This window comes from Pristiophorus japonicus, chromosome 21 (genome assembly GCF_044704955.1).
Source record: "Pristiophorus japonicus isolate sPriJap1 chromosome 21, sPriJap1.hap1, whole genome shotgun sequence".
Lineage (NCBI taxonomy): Eukaryota > Metazoa > Chordata > Chondrichthyes > Pristiophoridae > Pristiophorus > Pristiophorus japonicus.
Genome location: NC_091997.1, coordinates 43,555,246 through 43,577,874, shown reverse-complemented (window position 1 = coordinate 43,577,874; position 22,629 = coordinate 43,555,246). Strand labels below are relative to the sequence as shown.

The 22,629-nt window shown below is 47.4% G+C and overlaps 1 protein-coding gene across 1 annotated transcript in view; it reads left to right on the top strand.

Annotated features, from left to right (window-relative positions):
• Positions 1–22,421, top strand: part of LOC139233673 (myosin light chain kinase, smooth muscle-like) — a 97,028-nt gene extending 74,607 nt beyond the window's left edge. Inside the window, exons 12-17 of the mRNA XM_070864077.1 lie at positions 6,400–6,523; positions 7,296–7,448; positions 10,540–10,660; positions 13,360–13,456; positions 16,384–16,521; positions 22,195–22,421. Coding sequence (XP_070720178.1) covers positions 6,400–6,523; positions 7,296–7,448; positions 10,540–10,660; positions 13,360–13,456; positions 16,384–16,521; positions 22,195–22,421 — 860 coding nt within the window. The remainder of the gene's footprint in view (positions 1–6,399; positions 6,524–7,295; positions 7,449–10,539; positions 10,661–13,359; positions 13,457–16,383; positions 16,522–22,194) is intronic.
• The last annotated feature ends 208 nt before the right edge of the window (positions 22,422–22,629 follow it).

Below are 22,629 nucleotides of genomic sequence, written 5' to 3'. Positions count from 1 at the left end.
GAGGGCCTGAAAGTTCTTAATGCTGTCACCTGGGTGCCTTCGATTGCCGAGTCCCACCCCTCCGGCATGAACATCTTTACCTTGATGAGCACAATGAAGATGTTGGCATTGGGGTGAGGAGGGAAGACAAGAGCGCCAGGAACTTGGGTCAGGAGTCTAGCTGTCAGTTTGCACTGGCCAACGACAGTTAGTGAGGTGAGGCCTGTATCTGATGTGTCCAGCACTGAGTTGGAAATAGTAGTTTGGTAGTTTTATAGTGGTGAATAAAAACAGAATTCTCAGTTCAAATCTGTTCTCCTTTTGCCAGACTCGAGGACTGACCAAAGTAAATGGAAGAGGGGAGATATCGGGCAGCGGTCACAAGTTCATATCCGCTAACTAGTTCCTCGGGGAGGCATGGTCCTAACTACTTTATTGGCAGCAGTACTAACAACTTTCTAGGCAAAACAATCCATTAATAAAGATGAATAAAGAGTGACTTGGATAGGTTAGGTGAGTGGGCAAATGCATGGCAGATGAAGTATAATGTGGATAAATGTGAGGTTATCCACTTTGGTGGTAAAAACAGAGAGACAGACTATTATCTGAATGGTGACAGATTAGGAAAAGGGGAGGTGCAACGAGACCTGGGTGTCATGGTACATCAGTCATTGAAGGTTGGCATGCAGGTACAGCAGGCGGTTAAGAAAGCAAATGGCATATTGGTCTTCATAGCGAGGGGATTTGAGTACAGGGGCAGGGAGGTGTTACTACAGTTGTACAGGACCTTGATGAGGCCACACCTGGAGTATTGTGTACAGTTTTGGTCTCCTAACTTGAGGAAGGACATTCTTGCTATTGAGGGAGTGCAGCGAAGGTTCACCAGACTGATTCCTGGGATGGCGGGACTGACATATCAAGAAAGACTGGATCAACTGCGCTTGTATTCACTGGAGTTCAGAAGAATGAGAGGGGATCTCATAGAAACGTTTAAAATTCTGATGGGTTTCGACAGGTTAGATGCAGGAAAAATGTTCCCAATGTTGGGGCAGTCCAGAACCAGGGTTCACAGTCTAAGGATAAGGGGTAAGCCATTTAGGACCGAGATGAGGAGAAACTTCTTCACCCAGAGAGTGGTGAACCTGTGGAATTCTCTACCACAGAAAGTTGTTGAGGCCAATTCACTAAATATATTCAAAAAGGAGTTAGATGTAGTCCTTACTACTAGGGGGATCAAGGGGTATGGCGAGAAAGCAGGAATGTGGTACTGAAGTTGCATGTTCAGCCATGATCTCATTGAATGGCAGTGCAGGCTCGAAGGGCCGAATGGCCTACTCCTGCACCTATTTTCGATGTTTCTATATTTCTATGAACTCAGTTTGCCTCTAACTGAATGTCACGGACTATTGGCAGCCTGTTTTGATGCCCTTTTTCTTTGTGGTGTCAGTGATGCAGTTGCGTGAATCGGGGCAATTTTGATGTGGCTGAAGACTGTTGCCCCAAATAGAAGCTCACCATACTGGTCTAACCAATGGAGTGATGGTCTTGTGACCAACAGTCACTGTTATTGGGTAGGAATTGTCGTCGGAGGCGTGACTCCGGAGTAGGCCTTCCACCCACAAAACAATTCTGATCCTGCCTGCTGGCGGCGAGTCTGGGAAAACCCGCTGTCTCGGGTCTCGATGCGGAGGGCAGCGTGATGGCCCACGGGTCCCAGGGACGCAGGTGGTGCGGAATCATACCTGGGATCACATGGGCCCGGTCCTCCAATCACAAAGCAGAATTCCACTTTTATCATTTCTGAGGGGAATCCTCAAATGAGATGTAAAGGAGTCCCAAAATCTGATCTAATTCCAATTCACAGAATTGGAATTTTATTAGTAAATCATCTTCATTCCACCAACCTCACTAAAAAAAAAATTAAATTTTTTGATAATTTTATCCATCATTAAAACTGTAATCCAGGCCAATATTGGCATAAACTCATTTCAGACTGTGTATGTGGAAAACTTAGGATATTAAAATGTTTAATTAATGGCTTAGATATCCCCTTGCACAGATGCCCATAGGCCTTGTGCCTGCTTGCATCAACTGCAATATTTCTGTGCGCAATCGCTGGCCACTCAACGGGCAAACAGCCTAACTCTGCCCCAGCGATTGCTTGTTCGTAGTCCGCGCGTACATCGACAGGCTGCATGTTCTGGATTTCGCACAAGCGCATGCGTAAATCCCCAAATTGCGGAGCATTTCAGAGGGAATACGGCGGCATACTCTGAGAGTGCGCCGACATACACACTAACCATTTCAGGGCCATTGTTTATGGGGTCGATGACTTGTGAGTCCAACACATCTGGACACTCCATAGTTGGAGGCTGATCTTGGGGATTAATATGTCTTGTTCTTTTTACCCGTTTTCTGTTGGATAATGTATACACTTCTCTCTGATTGTTTCGAGGCCCTCTTCAGGTTGCATGCCATTCACTGGGGTTTTTAGCGCTGGCCTGCCAGGTCTTGATGCAGATGCAGTAGCTCTTGGTTTCTTTCAGAGTTCCCTGGGAGAACGTTTACTGGCCACTCTGTGAGCACCTGACTTTCTTTCAATTGACTGTAAAATCTCTTGGCCATTCTGATCAAGCTGAGCTGTCAAGACCATGATTCCCTCTTGGGTGGTGTTGACGTGGACGAGACTCACTATTGGGTAATCATTCTGCTAGCAGATAACGTAGATCCTACAAATCCCGCGGGAGGACAGACGCACCAACGTTAGCGTCCTCGACCAGGCCAACATGCTCAGCATTGAAGCACTGACCACACTTGATCAGCTCCGCTGGGCAGGCCACACTGTTCGCATGCCAGACACGAGACTCCCAAAGCAAGCGCTCTACTCAAAACTCCTTCACGGCAAGTGAGCCAAAGGTGGGCAGCAGAAACGTTACAAGGACACCCTCAAAGCCTCCCTGATAAAGTGCGACATCCCCACTGACACCTGGGAGACCCTGGCCAAAGACTGCCCTAAGTGGAGGAAATGCATCCGAGAGGGCGCTGAACTTCTCGAGTCTCAACGCCGAGAGCATGCAGAAATCAAGCGCAGGCAGCGGAAAGAGCATGCGGCAAACCAGTCCCACCCACCCCTTCCCTCAACGACTATCAGTCCAACCTGTGACAGGGACTTTGGTTTTCGTACAGCCACCTAAGAATTCATGTTAGCAGTAGAAGCAACTCTTCCTTGATTCCGAGGGACTGCCTATGATGATGAGCTATGTTGGATCGCCTGTGAAACTGACTGATCCCTGCCAACTTTCGACAAGCTGCCTTCGCCCAGAGACCTGCACCAGAATGTTCCAGCAGTTTCACGATGGGATGATGAGCGAAGTCATTGTCAGGGTTGATACCTCTGACCCATTCTTCACCTCCAGCGGTGTAAAGTAGGCCTGTGTTTTAATATCCAGCCATGCCTGAAGACACACACGGGCCAAAATTGCCCCTTTTTTTTGCGCCCCATTAACACCTCCAGGAGGTACTAACGAGGCGTCGTGGCCTTTTCGCCCGGGGGCGGGTGGTGGTAGCACCTCAGGTGAAATTGCCCTGGAGATTTTGGTGGCGATTTGCCAGTCGTGCCATGTCCTGCGGTTAGCGCCCGGCGCCAGCATACAACAGGCAATGACGTCATGCCGTGCGCACCGACCCTTTGCATCCCACTGGGGAAATTGCCCCGTGGGCCAGGAGGCTGGTGCGGCCGTTAAAGGGGAGGTTGCGTGCGCCTCAGGCCGCCATTTTATTTTGTTGGCTGACTCTTTGGTCAGCCCGACAGTGGCGGCACTCGACCAGGCCGCCATCGTGCAGCCCAGCGCTCCCTCGGGTGCCGGGCTCGCTGGTCTGGTCGCGCGCGTCCCTGGTGGCCCAGTGGTGGCCACCAGAGAGCCTACAGAGTGCGCAGCGGCCCTCCCCGTTAACTGAAGAAGAGGGGCTCTTGTAACACATTAGCGCTGTGCGGAGCTACCACGTAGCGTTGACCTCTAAAGCGCGGCGCTGATGCCCCGGGAGCGCCCCTCCAGCGACGCACCTTCATGTTTGAGGGGCGCACAGCCCAATTGCACGCTGTGGGCGGGACTTCCGGCCCGGGCGGTAAAGTCCCGGGCTCGGAAGATTACCGGCCCCTAAAGGGACGCGGGGCAATTGACCCCACTCCGCCCACAGTCTCGATAGTTGGCATCTCGCCAGCTGTAGAGGTGAAGCAATGGTACCTGCCTGCTAAAGTCCGACCTTTGGTATCAGGCCTGTGCAGATTCAGCACCTGTCTCCTTAGTCTGCAGAGCAAGCCCTTCCAGGTCCAAAGCGGCAGCTCTTGGATCGTGCTGCCAAGTTACTGGAAATGATGCAACAAGTGTAACTGCGTGCCAGCGATTGTTACATTCTTGGCTTGTATTTCCCCGAGTAATAAAGATTGGGTGTGATCCGATCGAAGGTGTTTAAAATGTTCAAAGGATTTGATAGGGTTTCCTCTGTTGGGGGAATCAAGTACAAGGGGACATGATCTTAAAGTTAGAGCTAGGCTATTCAGGAGTGCAATCAGGAAGCACGACTACACACTGGGTAGGGGTAATCTGGAATTATCTCCTCCAAAAGGCTCAGCATACGGAGAGTCAATTGGAGCTTTCAAGACTGAGATTGGTGGATTTTCGTTAGGTACGTAGATCAAGGGATATCAATCAAAGGCAGGTAAATGGATTTAAGGTACAGATCAGCCATAATCTAACTGGAAATGTCGATCGGGCTCAAGGGGCTGAATGACCTGCTCCTGTTCCCGATCCTGTCACAAAGTGGTGCAGAAAGTAACTTGCTGATACAAAGCCTCCTCCAGCATCGATGCAAATATGCCGGGTGTGAAAGTGCAGCCTTGAATTAGCGAGAGTAGTTTAGAGAGATCAGCATCAACAGTGTTGCTTCCCATTATCCCATTGCACCATCATCATCATCATAGGCAGTCCCTCGAAATCGAGGAAGACTTGTTTCCACTCTACAAGTGAGTTCTCAGGTGACTGTTCAGTCCAATATGGGAATTACAGTCTCTGTCACAGGTGGGGCAGACAGTGGTTGAAGGGAAGGGAGGGTGGGACTGGTTTGCCGTACGCTCTTTCCGCTGCCTGCGCATGATTTCTGCATGCTCTCGGCGACAAGACTCAAGGAGCTCAGCGCCCTCCCGGATGCACTTCCTCCACTTAGGGCAGTCTTTGGCCAAGGACTCCCAGGTGTCAGTGGGGATGTTGCACTTTATCAGGAAGACTTTGAGGGTGTCCTTGTAACGTTTCCTCTGCCCATCTTGGGCTCGCTTGCCGTGTAGGAGTTCTGAGTAGAGCGCTTGCTTTGGGAGTCTTGTGTCAGGCATGTGAACAATGTGACCTGACCAGCGGAGCTGGTCGAGTGTGTGTCCTGGCGCGGCCCTGGACAATGTGGATCACTTTCCATACCTCGGGAGCCTGTTATCAGCAAGTGCAGATATCGATGACGAGATTCAACATCGCCTCCAGTGCACCAGCGCAGCCTTCGGCCGCCTGTGGAAAAGAGTGTTCGAAGATCAGGCCCTCAAATCTGCCACCAAGTTTCCATTGCAGCAGTACACACACTTGCAGCAGTACACACACTTGCAGCAGTACACACACTTGCATCATCACAAAAGTATAATTATCCATCAACCTGCATAATTGGGCAGCACAATAGAACATCATCATTTATTTTATTTTATTTCCATTAAAAAGTGTTCTTTGAAGTATTTAAGAGTGGTAACCCGGTGCAGTTTTATTAATACAGCTGAAAATGGGTTTATCACAAAAAAGAAGCGTTTTAAATCAGTGTCCCGTCCTCCAGCTTGTGAGTAACCTGATTTAAAATCACTAAAAATGACTTTAATAAAACTATACTGAACCATTTCGTTGGTGTACGCTAGTTAGTTTCTTAGTAAACTAAATATTTTACTAAGTATTAGGTGCCTGTGCACCTAAGAAGATGACTGCAATTTGAAGAGCCTTCCCGAACCAGCGCAATTGGTGGGATCTCGCCATTTCCACCTGGGGGTGTGGTCAGTGTTGTGGGTGGGGCCTGATTCGGCCCAATTAAATCTTGAACTAGTGTAAAAGATGGCGGAAAACCCGATCGCAAGTGACTCGTGCGCGTTTAAAATTCCACGCTCTTTTCCGCTGGTTCGGCTGATTCTGTTCCAGATTGCGTTGATGTTGCCAGCGGAAAATTTACCCATTTAATGAATGAGCAACCTGTTAACCAATTGTGCTCACCGCGGCTCGCTCCATTTCCTGGTCCGTGTCGCGGGGTAGAGGTCCAGACTGCGTAGGGGCTCCACATGCTGGCATTGTGCGGTACTGCAGGTTGCTCTGACTTTGCCTTTCCTCTCTGTCTCTCTAACAGATATTAACGGGTCATTGAAAGTAATGTTTGGAACGCCAGAGTTTGTTGCCCCCGAAGTGATCAATTATGATCCGATAGGATTCACGACGGATACCTGGAGCATTGGAGTTATCTGTTACATCCTGTGAGTGAATACAGCCATTGTAGAACGGAGATCGAATTCATTTTCAGAGCACTGTCGCTATCTGTTCACTGTCGGCTCCATTTCTCAGTGAGCACTTCGGTTTTCTAAATTCCCGCCTGCTTTCTGTCTGTCTTCTTCTTCTCTTCGCGAAGCCTCGGTCCTGTCTGCTCTACTTTTAAATACTATTTGAATGTTATTCTTATGTTGGTGCTGGGGGGGATGAAACCGCTGCCAAGTTCAGGCACTCACTGGTGGGGCAAATGGGGTAGAGGGGGCCTCTGTTGAGATTGCCCCCCGAGGTACTTTGCTGCTGCAGTGTGTCCGCTGTGGCTCAGTGGATAGCACTCTGGTCTGGGTCAGCTTGTGGGCTCAAGTCCCACTCCAAAGTCTTGAGCCCATAACCTCGGCTGACACTTCAGTGCAGTACTGAGGGAGCGCTGCACTGCCAGAGATGCCGTCTCTTGGATGAGATGTTGATGCTTAGCCCCGTCTGCCCTCTCGGGTGGACGTAAAATATCCCGTGGCACTATTTCGAAGAAGAGCAGAGGAGTATTTTCCTGGTATCCTGGCCAATATTAATCCGTCAATCAACATCACTAAAACAGACTAGCTAAAAATCATTATCTCATCGCTGTTTGTGGGAGCTTGCTGTGTACAAACTGGCTGCTGCGTTTCCTACATTACAACAGTGACTACACATCAAAAGTACTTCATTAGGTGCAAAGGGCTTTGGGATGTCCTCATTTTGAATTTAAACCCTGTACCATTGCAGGCTGAGTGGATTGTCTCCATTCCAAGGTGACAACGACACCGAGACCCTGAGTAACATCACTGCCGTTTCTTGGGAATTTGATGAGGAAGCATTTGCCGACATCTCTGAAAACTCAAAGAATTTTATCAGCTGTTTGATACAGAAGGACATGAGGTAAAGAAACCTTTTAACTGTTGACCCTCTCAAACGCCACTTCACCTTCCCAACATTTCATATCCTATTTCAAGGGAAAGGTAGTCACTTGTTCCCCCTCCCTTCAAACAATCTTACTCCATGAGGTGCTGATGGGAGATGTACGTGGTGTATTTTAATTTTGGAAAGCATGGGTAGGCTTCCAGTGCCATGCTGGTCAGGTTCAAACTGGTGGGATGGTTACATGGTATGGGCTACTCGTGTTTCCTGTTCAGGCACAGCGAGAGTTAGTGAGCGTGGAGATATGCCCACACTGGTTCTGATGTTGGTTCAGATAAGGAAGGGGATTCTGCTCCTCGTATCCACCACTCCAAGGGATGTCAGCTGTGGCTCAGTGGGTAGCACACTCTCCTCTGATTCAGAAGGTAGTGGGTTCAAGTCCCACTCCAAGGACTTGTGCACAAAAAAAATCTAGGCTGATTCAATCAAGCAGAGTCAGCATGGTTTTATGAAAGGGAAATCCTGTTTGACAAATTTGCTGGAGTTCTTTGAGGATGTAATGAGCAGTGTGGATAAGGGGGAACCAGTGGATGTGGTGTATTTGAATTTCGATAAGGTGCCATGTAAAAGGTTACTGCACAAGATAAAAGTTCATGGGGTTGGGGATAATGCATCAGCATGGATAGAGGATTGGCTAACTACCAGAAAACCGAGAGTTGGGATAAATGGGTCATTTTCCGGTTGGCAAACCGTAACTAGCGGGGTGCTGCAGGGATCGGTGCTGGGACCTCAACTATTTATAATCTATATTAATGACTTGGATGAAGGGACTGAGTGTAATGTAGCCAAGTTTGCTGATGATACAAAATGGGTGGGAAAGCAAATTGTGAGGAGGACACAAAAATTCTGCAAAGGGATATAGTCATCATCATCATAGACAGTCCCTCATATCGAGGATGACTTGATTCCATGCTAAAAAAGGATGAGTTCACAGATGTTTCTATGAAGGACCTTATATTCCAGCTCCCGAACTACATGTTGAAGGGTGGAAGATGCCTATGAGCGGATTTTAATATATGGTGGCCGTTGCACACCAGCCACCACACGGGCTTGACAGAGCTCAGTCTTGGTCCAGTGGCAAGGATTAACCAAGATGACTGGAGACCAGCTCTGCTACACAGACCTAGTGCGCACACATATTGCAGTGTGGGCTGGCCCGTGCTGCCCCTGGGCCCTCGCCTCTCCTGGGCCCCGAACTCGCGCCTCTCCTGAGCCCCGATCACATCCCTCTACAATCTGTCGCCGCTCCTTATCCCCGACCTCGCCACTCCTGCAGTACCTGCCCACGCTCCAATCAGCGACCTGGACCTTGATGATGTCCCTCTTCGCTGCCGTCGCCCTCCTGCACCAGCTCGACCCTGACCTGCGAAAGACCTTCAGCGGCAGGTCGGGGCCATAAAAGGAGCGGCAAGCGGCGGCCATGGCATACCACTGCAAAAAAGGGATACAGACAGGCTAAGTGAATGGGCAAAAATTTGGCAGATGGAGTATAATGTGGGAAAATGTAAGGTTATCCACTTTGGCAGAAAAAATAGAAAAGCAAATTATAATTTAAATGGAGAAAAATTGCAAAGTGCTGCAGTACAGAGGACCTGGGGGCTCCTTTTGCATGAAAGACAAAAAGGTTAGTATGTAGTATCAGCAAGTAATCAGGAAGGCAAATGGAATGTTGGCCTTTATTGCAAGGGGGATAGAGTATAAAAGCAGAGAAGTCCTGCTACAACTGTACAGGGTATTGGTGAGGCCATATCTGGAGTACTGCGTACAGTTTTGGTCTCTGTATTTAAGAAAGGATATACTTGTATTGGAGGCTGTTCAGAGAAGGTTCACGAGGTTGATTCCGGAGATGAGGGGGTTGACTTCTGAAGATAGGTTGAGTAGGTTTGGCCTGTACTCATTGAAGTTTAGAAGAATGAGAGGTGATCTTATCGAAACATATAAGATAATGAGGGGGCTCGACAAGGTGGATGCAGAGAGGATATTTCCACTCATAGGGGAAACTAAAATGAGGGGGACATAGTCTCAGAATAAAGGGCTGCTCATTTAAAACTGAGAGGAGGAGGAATTTCTTCTCTGAGGGTTGTAAATCTATGGAATTCTCTGCCCCAGAGAGCTGTGGAGGCTGGGTTACTGAATAAATTTAAGGTGGAGATAGGCAGAATTTTGAGCGATTAAGGGAATAAAGGGTTACAGGGAGCGGGCAGGGAAGTGGAGCTGAGTCCATGATCAGATCAGCCATGATCTTTTTAAATGGCGGAGCAGGTTCGAGGGGCCAAATGGCCTACTGCTCCTCTTATTTCTTATGTTATATTCCAGCGCAGTGCTGAGGGAGAACTGCACTGTCTGAGGGTGCCATCTTCTGGATGAGAGGTTAAACCAAGTCTGCCCTCTCAAGTGGACGTAAAAGATACCATGGCACTATTTTGAAGAAGAGCAGGGGGTTATCCCTGGTGTCCTGGCCAATATGTATCCCTCAATTAACATAACAATAAAAACTGATTATCTGGTCATCACCACATTGCTGTCTGTGGGAGCTTGCTTGTGTGAAAATTGGCTGCCGCATTTCCCACATTACAACAGTGACTTCACTTCAAAAGTGCTTCATTGGCTGTAAAGCGCTTTGAGACGTCCGGTGTTCCTGAAAGGCGCTATATAAATACAAATCTCTCTGTTTTGAAGAGGAGCAGTGCCACTGATCTCGAGACTCGTTTGTGAGTTCTTAAGCTTGGATCCACGTCTGCTAGTTTTATAATCACAGTCCTAATCAAATCGGCAACTTAAAGATCTTGCTCACATTCTTATAATTATAGAATGGTTACAGCAGAGAAGGAGGCCATTCTGGCCCATTGAACCCGTGCCAGAAGCAGGAACGCTCTCTCAAAGGGATTAAAATAAATCCAAAGCCTAGTTTCAGATTGAAGCAGAATGTGACTCTGTGCACCTTTAGCACTATCACAAATTGGCTCAGAGCTGCTACTGATGTTTGAGTTATTTGGCAAGTGTGCGACATATTTATTTGTTCAGTGCCTATTGCACTTTATTCCACATTTAGGAAGCGATTATCCTGTGACAAATGCCTCAACCATCCATGGCTACAGAGCACAGACCAGGGAGCAGCCAAGACACTGTCAAAGGAGAGAATGAAACGATTCCTAGCCAAGCGGAAATGGCGGGTAAGGACCTCGCCAGTCAATTAGAGTAAATGAAAGATTGCTTCCCTTCTACTCATTGGAAGTATGACGGGCCTCCAAATAGCGTGGCGTTCTCTGACCTGTGGTAAGGATGGTCAAGGAGACCCTTCCAATAGTGGCTCTTGGAATGTATGCACCTGTGAGGATGCTCACAGAATTGTAGAGCTGTTGGGTGTCCCTGGAGATGGAACACGCAGTGTCCACCGGTACGCTCGTGGCCTTCCGCGAGAGGTGGGCACCGGAGGGATTGGAGTGCATCATCACCCCCCAGGAACAGAATTTTAATTTAATTTGGTAAAGTTCCCATGTTAATTTGGACATATGTGGGTTCTAGTGCCCTTACGAAAAGGGGGCACTTGATTTAAAGTTCTCACCAAAAATAGTTGTAGAGCTGTTGAGTTGTGAGTGGCTTAGCCAGTCACGTGATGTTCACAAGACTCAATAAAACCCCATCCAGTTGGGTTCAGGGGATCCACGATGAGGCAGGTGGTGGTGAGCCTGGTGGATGAACTGCTAATGTGTAGTGTGATTGTTAAACCTTTGCTAATAAACCAACTGATTCTTAATAGCAATGTTTTGAATTCTTAAGCAAAGAGCCCATGAAGCAGATACATTACAGCTCTGACCTATGTTGAGACTGCAGAGAGAGGCCCTTCTGGTGGTAGCTTAGGCCTGAGGGGAGACCTCGGAGGAGGTGGGTGCTGGGGGGAGGCTTCCTGTGATGGTTCTGATCGCTGGTGGTACCTATAGTGCTTTCTATTTATTGTGCCCGTCTATTCAAGCGACTGACCCTTGACCTGATACTGGGTCCAGTTCACCCTAAATATATTCCAATTGATTTTCTCAGTCACATTGTTTCATTTTACTTTTTTTTCTGAACATCCTCAAAAGCAGCAAATGTCCATGTTCAACTTTGTGCGAAGGTGAAAGGTGATTGTAGACAATGGTGTGTCCAGAACTACAACTATCGGGAAAGACTGAATGGATTGGGGCTCATTTCTCTAGAAATGAGAAGACTGAGAGATGAGCTGATGGAGCTCTGCAAAATGATGAAGGGGTTTGATGTTTCCACTTGTGGGGATTCCAAAATTAGGGGCTGAAATATGAGATAGTCACTAATAAATCCAATAGGGAATTCAGGAGAAACTTCTTTACCCAGAAAGTGGTGAGAATGTGGCACTTGCTACCACAGGGAGTGGTTGAGGCGAATAGCACAGATTAATTTAAGGGGAGCTAGATAAACACATGAGGGGGAAAGGAATAGAAGGATATGTTGATAGGGTGAGATAAAGTAAGGTGGGAAGAGGCTTGTGTGGAGCATAATCATCGGCATAGACCTGTTGGGCCGAATGGCCTGTTTCTGTGCTGTAAAATTCTGTGATGTAATGCTGAATAGTAATACAGATGCAATGTCCCGAATCCAGACTTCTGGAAACCGGACATTTAGGCGAGGATCGGCGGGCGGCGAGGTCCGAAATCCGGCAAAACCCGAAATACGGCACGGATTTGGTTCCGAGGATTCCGGATTTCAAACGTTGTACCTGTAGTCAGAGCAACACATGGAATTATTTCAGGTGTCAGGAATTTAAGTTATGAGCAGAGGTTAAGGAGGTTGGGCTTATTTGCTTTAGGAGAGAGATTTTGACGTGACCTAATCGAGGTTTTCACTGAACTGTTAAAGGCAAATTGTAAACTGCGGTGAAGGGCCCAACAAACAGTGAACACAAGTGAAAAATTTGAAAGCCAGAAGTAAGGAGACAAGTTCGGGAGATCTTACTCACCCAAAGGATAAAGGAATTGTGGAACAGGTTACCAGGGAAGGACATTGAATTAGAAGTAGAATGGGAATTAAGAGGCAAGTAGAAAATATGGCCCTGACCTTTTTGCAGGGATTGTCCTGATGATCTGCCACAACCATTCCAGGAGAATGGCGGGACCCAAGTAAAGGATGTAACTTGCCTGTTTCTCTGGGGATTCCTCCCACGTTGCGGCAGAAGATCAGGACCACCCCTGTGGGAATCTGGAGCCTGTATTTCTGCAGTGAAAAGGAATTGAGGGACATGGTGTGTAGATGGCGTTGATCCCCAGAAGAAGAGCTTTTAAAAGCCTTTTCCTGATTCGAAAAATTATTGGGTTCGATCTGAAGAGCATTTCTTAATTCATCATATACTTTGACAAAACGATTGCCCAATAGTATATGCCGTATAATTCTATGATTCCATTTTAATTTAATCGAGGTGTTCAAAATTATGAGAGGTATTGATGAGTAGGTGGGGAGTTTCCACGGGCAGGAGGGTCGATAACCAGAGGACACGGATTTAAGATAATTCGCAAAAGGATCAGATGGGAAGATGAAGATCATTTTTTTGTTGCTCAGCGAGTTATGATCTGGAATGCACTGTTGGAAAGGGTGGTGAAAGCAGATTCAGGAGCAACATTCGAAAGGCAAATGGATCTCTACTTAAAAAGCAACAATTTTCAGGGTTATGGGGAAGGTGCAGGGAAGTGGGGCTCATTGATAGCTCTTTCAGAGAGCCAGCACAGGGACAATGGGCTCAATGGCTTCCTGTTGTGTTATGTGATTCTCTTTTATTTTGTCTCAGAAATGCCCTGTCCTCCTGTGGTGATGGATATTGTATTTTGGAGAGAACGTTTAAAATGTGTATGTATTTCTGTTTTAGAAAGCCGGGAAGGCACTTCTTGCCCTGAAGAGATTGGCCTTGCCGTTAACCAAACTGGACAATGCCGAATCTGCACCCACCTCGCAGGACAAAAATGGTAAACTATTGACTTTCTCTTCATCGAAATAACTGCCATTCAGCCCATCACATCTGCGGAGCTACTAGCCCTTCAATGGAGCCATCTAATCCAATCCTTTTCTGTTTTGTATAGAAGAACTCCACAAGGCTGAGTACTGTGAGCTAAACTTAGTGTGACCTTAGTCTTCTTTATTACAATTCCAGAGTGCCTAAACAACATGGCAGCCAACCTTTTATACTGGCCCTGCACGTGTGTGCAGGTGACCATTGGGACTCCAACAGTTGCGCCCTCTGGTAGCAAGTATTACATAGTTACATACATAACACTTTCCTTTTCCCCTTATCCATTTATATCACAAATACCTCTCCAATTCCCCTTTCAATGACAGTCTTCCTCAGTAGCCACTTGTGGTGAAGCAATCCATGCCCTAATGACACCCTGTGCAAGAAATGTCTTCACAATCAAAGGACACTGATTACTGACCATTCAGAATAACTGGTGAAAGGTGACAAATTCCTACCCTTTCCTTCCTTCCTGTAGGATTATCATAGATTCATAGAAGTTTACAGCATAGAAGGAGGCCATTTCAGCCCATTGTGTCCACGCCGGCCTACAAAGAGCTACCCAGCCTAATCCCACTTTCCAGCTCTTGCTCTGTAGCCCTGTAGGTTACAGCACTTCAAGTGCACATCCAAGTACTTTTTAAATTCGGTGAGAGTTTCTGCCTCTACCACCCTTTCAAGCAGTGAGTTCCAGACCCCCACTAGGTGAAGCAATTACCTCTCAAATCCCCTCTAAACCTTCTATCAGTTACTTTAAATCTATGCTCCCTGGTTGTTGACCCCTCTGCTAAGGGAAATAGGTCCCTCCAATCCACTTTATCTAGGCCCCTCATAATTTTATACACCTCAATAAGGTCTCCCTCAGCCTCCTCTGTTCCAAAGAAAACAAACCCAGCCTATGCGATCTTTTCTCATAGCTAAACTTCTCCAGTCCAGGCAACATCCTCGTAAATCTCCTCTGTACCCTCTCCAGTGCAATCACATCTTTCCTGTAATGTGGTGATCAGAACTGTACACTGTACTCCAGCTGCGGCCTAACTAGTGTTTTATACAGTTCTAGCATAACACTCCTGCTCTTGTATTCTATGCCTCGGCTAATAAAGGTAAGTATTCCATATACCTTCTTCACCACCTTATCCACCTGGCCTGCTACCTTCATGGATCTGTGGACCTGCACTCCAAGGCCCCTTTGTTCCTCTACACTTCTCAGGGTTGTTATTAATTTGTCCCTATGTTTAGGGACATAACCCTAGCTCTAGCTCTAACCTTGGGTCAGTCTTTGAGCGGAGACAACAGCCACAGAATCTGATACTAAGATTACTAAACATTTATTCGATTGCCGAACAGGAATAACCAACAGCTCTACATAGTACCCCCAGGTGGGATCACGGTTCAGAACGTGGATTGACCAGACTAGTGCACTGGGGCGGGTCAGGAGTGTCGACCGAAGCGATTCTTCCTTTTCATGCAGTTTTGAGTTAAAAGGGGCTTCCTCTGTCCTTTCCTGTTCTCCGGTCTGTTTTCTGTTTTTTTTCTCTAGCAGCAGACAAAAGCTTGTTGTTTGTGATTAACTTACAGGCTGGGGTTTCCATTGGTCAAAGAGTCAAAGCTTCATGGGGGAGAAAGGTTCATGGGGGAGAAAGGTCATGGGGAGAAATTCGATAGCGCCTCAGTTGGGGCGGTAGCCCAGGCGGTAATTTTAGTGCCTTGAAAAAGTTTGTGCCTCCCGCCAGGAAATTTGTTGGAATTGGACGAAGAGCTGAATGTGTAGCAAAATCAGCCGCTACACACTTGACCTGCAGGGGGCGCTAATGAAAATGCTGGCGCTAAATTTAACTGACCAATTGCGCATGCACAGAACTCCAAGTTAGATCCTGGGAAAAGCCGAGTCTTAAATGTGCAGCATAGTAATGCACCCATTAAAGTTTTCAAAATCACTTGTTTTCCCCCGGCACTGTTATGTCTGTCTGCCGCTGCAGTCTCGGAGGCTCATGCACCGTGCTGTGTGTAAACGTTGCACTGACTGTGAGCTCCCAGGGAAGCGCTTCCTCGTCTCTTTAATCAGCCGCCAGTTAACGACTCTGCAAGCCCGGACCGACTCTTTTCCCAGATATTGTAATTGGCAGGCGCTCAATGAGGTGGCCACACCAAATTTACCGACCGGGGCATTGCACTGGGATGCGTCATGATCAGAGCGATTGTCAGCAGCCGGGCGCTACTGGTTTGCGCCCCCAGTGAGCCTCTAACAAATTTTCCGGCGGGGCACTAAAAGCTGCGTGCCTGGTCGCTAAACTCTAACGCTCGCATTACTGCTCCCTCTGGGCACTAACTGAAGCTGTAGATAACCGAGAATCCAGCCCCATGACATCTAAATGACCCAAAACAATCCTGTGCCCTACACTTCCTTTTCCAATCGATAGCCTTGACATGACCTAATCTCTACCTTGTCTTCTCTTCTGCTCTTTTCCCTCTTGCTGATGTCTTTCCCTTTAACAATCAGAATAGGACAGTTCCCGCCAACAACTGAACAAGTCGCCAGGAGGGTCCAGTAATTGATTCTGGCTCTGTGCCGAGTTAGCAGATTTCAGCCAGTAGGGGGAGCCACATTTGGGCATCCGGCTTAGGAAGTGGACAATTGGCCAGAGTTCCTGCTCCTGTTCACTCACCAGTGGCCCCTACTGGAGAGGCTGAGGCAATGCAGTGATAACTTGTTTCCTGTGACAGCGACGTGTTTTGTGACAATCATATAACTGCCATGGAAGTTGTGAGAAGGAAATGATGATAGCCCTCTCCCTCAATCCGCTGCATACAGGTGTGTAGTGTAGTGCTTTGCTGTACAGTGGAGTGTCATCTGTTATGTTCTTCATTCTCCTCCTTTCCCAGCTCTGAGTCCAACACTGCAACAGGAGGTGCTCTCTTCCCTGGATGAGCAAATTCAGAGTAAACCATTTTTCAGCAAAACCTTGGCGGATCTGGAGGAGCTAGAAGGCAGTGCGTCCTGTCTGCAGTGTCACATTGAAGGTGAGCATTGCTCGAAGTATTAGTCAATCTTAATTAAGGATGAAATCCTCGTAGGTGCTGTGTTTGTTGGTGAGGGTGGGAGCACCATTGTTATGTCTTGTACGGGCACTGCCAGCGCATGCTGTATCTGTTTCCGCAGGATTAGACTTCAAATACATTTTCTTTAACAGTGTTTTAAGCAGTTTGAAGAATTAATGATTGTCACCCTGTGTGACACTTTACAGATTTACAGATAAAGAAATAACTTGCGTTTGTATAGTGACCTCTGGATGTCCCAAAGTGCTTTACAGCCAATGAGTATTTTTGTAATGTAGGAAACGCAACAGCAAATTTGCGTGCAGCAAGCACCCACAAACAGCAATGTGATAATGACCAGATAATCTTTTTATCTGCTGATGTTGGTTGAAGGATAAATAGAGGCCCAGGGTTTTAATCCATAGGCAGTCCTCGGAATCGAGGAAGACTTGCTTCCACTCTTAAAAATGAGTTCTTAGGTGACTGAACAGTCCAATACGAGAACCACAGTCCCTGTCACAGGTGGGACAGACAGTCGTTGAGGGTAAGGGAGGATGGGACAGATTTGCTGCACGCTCTTTCCGCTGCCTGCACTTGATTTCTGCATGCTCTCGGCGATGAGACTTGAGGTGCTCAGCGCCCTCCTGGATGCACTTCCTCCAATTAGGCCGGTCTTTCACCAGGGATTCCCAGGTGTCAGTGAGGATATTGCACTTTATCAGGGAGGCTTTGAGGATGTCCTTGCAACGTTTCCTCTGCCCACCTTTGGCTCGTTTGCCGTGAAGGAGTTCCGAGTGGAGTGCTTGCTTTGGGAGTGTCTGGCATGTGAACAATGTGGCCTGCCCAGCGGAGCTGATCAAGTGTGGTCAGTGCTTCGATGCTGGGGATGTTGGCCTGGTCGAGGACGCTAATGTTGATGCATCTGTCCTCCCAGGAGATTTGTAGGATCTTGCGGAGACATCATTGGTGGTATTTCTCCAGTGACTTGAGGTGTCTACTGTATATGGTCCACGTCTCTGAGCCATTCAGGAGGGCGGGTATCACTGTAGCCTTGTAGACCGTGAGCTTGGTGGCAGTTTTGGCCCAGGACACCGGAGAGAACTTCCCTGCACTTCATAATAGTGCCATGGGATTTTTTTATGTCCACCTGAGAGGGCTGCAGAGTCTCGGTTTGTCATGTATGTACTTTTGGGATCACTAGCCAATAGATGGCGTCACTGTTGGAGGTCATTGGGCTGCATGCACATGTGTGCAGCCCATGTATAAAAGGCCAGCCATTTTGTATATTAGTCTCTTTGGGCCTTATTAAAGCAGAGCCAAGGTTATACCTCTTGGAGTTAAACAGCACTCAGTCTAACAGATATTGCATGCACAACACGGTTAAATGTCTCAGTCGAATATGGCACCTCCGACAGTGCAGCACTCACTAGTTACCAGACTGGAGCCTAGGTTTTCTGGTGCAGTCTCGGGTGTGGGACTTGAACCCATAGCTTTCTGGCTCGGGGCTAACTCGAGCTATGACTGACAGTTAGGGGGGAGGAATTCGGACCCCAGGGGGTGCTAACGACTTTTCGCTGGGCGAGAGTTTAGCGGCAGTAAGCGGTAGCGCCCGGTGATGATGACATCCTCACTGTGTGCAGCGACCCACTTTTACCTCCGAGCGAAAATTCGGAGTGACCCCTGAAGCTGCGCTGTGCGATGTCAGCGACAGCTGCAGGGGATGTGTACCAGTCTGCAGGTCGCTCAAGGGGCGCTATTTAAAGGGTAGGTGACGCTCAGTGAAAAAATATCCTCCGACTTCCCGGTCACAGTCAGTTGACTGGTGGATCACAAGCTCCGTGCTGCCATCTGGCATTCCGCTTGAGTGTCGGGCTGATGCCACAGCACCCCATCTCCCCGGTGGTCCATGTAGGGATCCGCAGAGTTGGCAGCTTAGCCCTCCCCTTTAATGAAGGGGAAGGCACCTTCTTCACGGCAGTACTATGCACCCAGCGGGTAGCGCTGCGCCACTCTCATTTCGCTTCCGCCCCGTTCTCGTCCCACAGAGCGTGTTACTTTGCGCTCCACTTGCTCTCTGGGGCGGTAACTTTAATGGGTGACTTTAATATGCACATAGATTGGGCTAACCAAACTGGAAGCAATACGGTGGAGGAGGATTTTCTGGAGTGCATAAGGGATGGTTTTTTAGACCAATATGTCGAGGAACCAACTAGGGGGGAGGCCATCTTAGACTGGGTGTTATGTAATGAGAAAGGATTAATTAGCAATCTCGTTGTGCGAGGCCCCTTGGGGAAGAGTGACCATAATATGGTGGAATTCTGCATTAGGATGGAGAATGAAACAGTTAATTCAGAGACCATGGTCCAGAACTTAAAGAAGGCTAACTTTGAAGGTATGAGGCGTGAATTGGCTGAGATGGATTGGCGAATGATACTTAAGGAGTTGACTGTGGATGGGCAATGGCAGACATTTAGAGACCGCATGGATGAACTACAACAATTGTACATTCCTATCTGGCATAGAAATAAAAAAGGGAAGGTGGCTCAACCGTGGCTATCAAGGGAAATCAGGGATAGTATTAAAGCCAAGGAAGTGGCATACAAATTGGCCAGAAATAGCAGCGAACCTGGGGACTGGGAGAAATTTAGAACTCAGCAGAGGAGGACAAAGGGTTTGATTAGGGCAGGGAAAATGGAGTATGAGAAGAAGCTTGCAGGGAACATTAAGACGGATTGCAAAAGTTTCAATAGATATGTAAAGAGAAAAAGGTTAGTAAAGACAAATGTAGGTCCCCTGCAGTCAGAATCAGGGGAAGTCATAACGGGGAACAAAGAAATGGCAGACCAATTGAACAAGTACTTTGGTTCGGTATTCACGAAGGAGGACACGAACAACCTTCCGGTTATAAAAGGGGTCGGGGGGTCTAGTAAAGAGGAGGAACTGAGGGAAATCCTTATTAGCCGGGAAATTGTGTTGGGGAAATTGATGGGATTGAAGGCCGATAAATCCCCAGGGCCTGATGGACTGCATCCCAGAGTACTTAAGGAGGTGGCCTTGGAAATAGTGGATGCGTTGACAGTCATTTTCCAACATTCCATTGACTCTGGATCAGTTCCTATGGAGTGGAGGGTAGCCAATGTAACCCCACTTTTTAAAAAAGGAGGGAGAGAGAAAACAGGGAATTATAGACCGGTCAGCCTGACATCGGTAGTGGGTAAAATGATGGAATCAATTATTAAGGATGTCATAGCAGTGCATTTGGAAAGAGGTGACATGATAGGTCCAAGTCAACATGGATTTGTGAAAGGGAAATCATGCTTGACAAATCTTCTGGAATTTTTTGAGGATGTTTCCAGTAGAGTGGATAAGGGAGAACCAGTTGATGTGGTATATTTGGACTTTCAGAAGGCGTTCGACAAGGTCCCACACAAGAGATTGATGTGCAAAGTTAGAGCACATGGGATTGGGGGTAGTGTACTGACATGGATTGAGAACTGGTTGTCAGACAGGAAGCAAAGAGTAGGAGTAAATGGGTACTTTTCAGAATGGCAGGCAGTGACTAGTGGGGTACCGCAAGTTCTGTGCTGGGGCCCCAGCTGTTTACACTGTACATTAATGATTTAGATGAGGGGATTAAATGTAGTATCTCCAAATTTGCGGATGACACTAAGTTGGGTGGCAGTGTGAGCTGCGAGGAGGATGCTGTGAGGCTGCAGAGCGACTTGGATAGGTTAGGTGAGTGGGCAAATGCATGGCAGATGAAGTATAATGTGGATAAATGTGAGGTTATCCACTTTGGTGGTAAAAACAGAGAGACAGACTATTATCTGAATGGTGACAGATTAGGAAAAGGGGAGGTGCAAAGAGACCTGGGTGTCATGGTACATCAGTCATTGAAGGTTGGCATGCAGGTGCAGCAGGCGGTTAAGAAAGCAAATGGCATGTTGGCCTTCATAGCAAGGGGATTTGAGTACAGGGGCAGGGAGGTGTTGCTACAGTTGTACAGGGCATTGGTGAGGCCACACCTGGAGTATTGTGTACAGTTTTGGTCTCCTAACCTGAGGAAGGACATTCTTGCTATTGAGGGAGTGCAGCGAAGGTTCACCAGACTGATTCCCGGGATGGCGGGACTGACCTATCAAGAAAGACTGGATCAACTGGGCTTGTATTCACTGGAGTTCAGAAGAATGAGAGGGGACCTCATAGAAACATATAAAATTCTGACGGGGTTAGACAGGTTAGATGCAGGAAGAATGTTCCCAATGTTGGGGAAGTCCAGAACCAGGGGTCACAGTCTAAGGATAAGGGATAAGCCATTTAGGACCGAGATGCGGAGGAACTTCTTCACCCAGAGAGTGGTGAACCTGTGGAATTCTCTACCACAGAAAGTTGTTGAGGCCAATTCACTAAATATATTCAAAAAGGAGTTAGATGAGGTCCTTACTGCTAGGGGGATCAAGGGGTATGGCGAGAAAGCAGGAATGGGGTACTGAAGTTGAATGTTCAGCCATGAACTCATTGAATGGCGGTGCAGGCTAGAAGGGCCGAATGGCCTACTCCTGCACCTATTTTCTATGTTTCTATGTTTCTATGTAACCCCAATATCGCCTCGAGGTCGTTACCGCCCCCAACAGGGCACTACACAATTTTCCCCCGTCCCCCCTGCCCCCGCCTGGTAATGAGAACACCACAGTGAGCTGTTTGCTCACAAATTGCCCATTGAGCTGTACTCTATATGGGGGTACATTTTCTATAAGTCAACCAGGCGTAGAACTGGCATTGCTGATTGGCTACCTGTTACCAAAACCACCCAATGTTCTTTCCCATTGATTTCAGTGGGAAGGAAATTCAGGCGGTTTGTCAAACAGCTGGCAGGAAAGCATCATTAGTCTTGTACCTGGTCGGCAAATTGAAAATTTACCCCATATGTTTCTGGATGTGCTATTCCCTTCTCTGATCTTCCCATACAGCAGGAGTGCTCACCATTGTACAATTATAAAATCTGATCATTTCATTTCTTTTCAAAAAATGATCCTTCATTCCATATTTTCTGAGGTGTCAAACGGCCTCCAAGTAAGTTAGATTCCAGTGAGCAAGATAAGGAAGAGATGCTTAAATAATTGGTGATTTAAAGGAGAAGTTCACTGTTCTGAGGCTTCCCATATTCCTGTTGGCCCTTGTTCCGAGACTATAAACAATAATCGAGTACGACAGCAGGAGAGCCCCTCGATCATTGACTTCATTCACCCCGCGACCAGTATGGCTGAAAACTCCAATTGTCATTTGTAGGGTCTTGCTGTGCACAAACTGGCTTCCCCATTGGTCTGCATAAGTCAGTGGAGTAATCAGATTTTGCGTAGTGCTTGGGGATGTTTCTGTGAGATGTAAGGCACTATATAAATGTAAATTCTTTCTCTTGGGCTACATAATGTTGCATCCTGTTCAATACTCCTGGCATGGAATCACTTTGGTCTAGTTTTGTACCTGTTGGGGTGAGGAGAAGCAGAAATGTTTCTGCAGGGAGACCCGATGCAGTGCCAAAGATCCCTGATTGAAACTAAAGCCCTGCATTGTATTTTGGCTGTAAATTAATGCTGTGGTGAAAGCATTCCTTTAGGGGCTTCTTGACATCCTGTGCCTCTTTCTACCCTGACTCAGGTTACCCGGACCCTGAAGTGATTTGGTATAAAAATGACGAACCACTCACCGAGTCGTCACACTTCCAGATCGACTATCAGGAGGACGGGAGCTGCTCGCTAATTATTTCTAGTGTCACCCAAGAGGATTCTGGGCATTATACGTGCAAGGCAGTGAATGTGCTGGGAGAACAGACTTGTTCGGCTATGCTGACTGTTTACTCACTGGACATGATCCAACACAGTTAGAAATATTGCAGTCAAGAGCTAACAAATGAAGAGTATGCTTACTAATTGGAACTCTGCCCTCAATATCACAATAAAACCGTAGGAGACATCAAGCAATGCAGTGAGGAACGTTGATCTGACACGTGATGTAGAAAAGTAGTCACATTCTATCAGTTGGCATTGCTCTTGGATGAGAGGTTCCTGACGATCATTAGGAGGCCATTGTGAT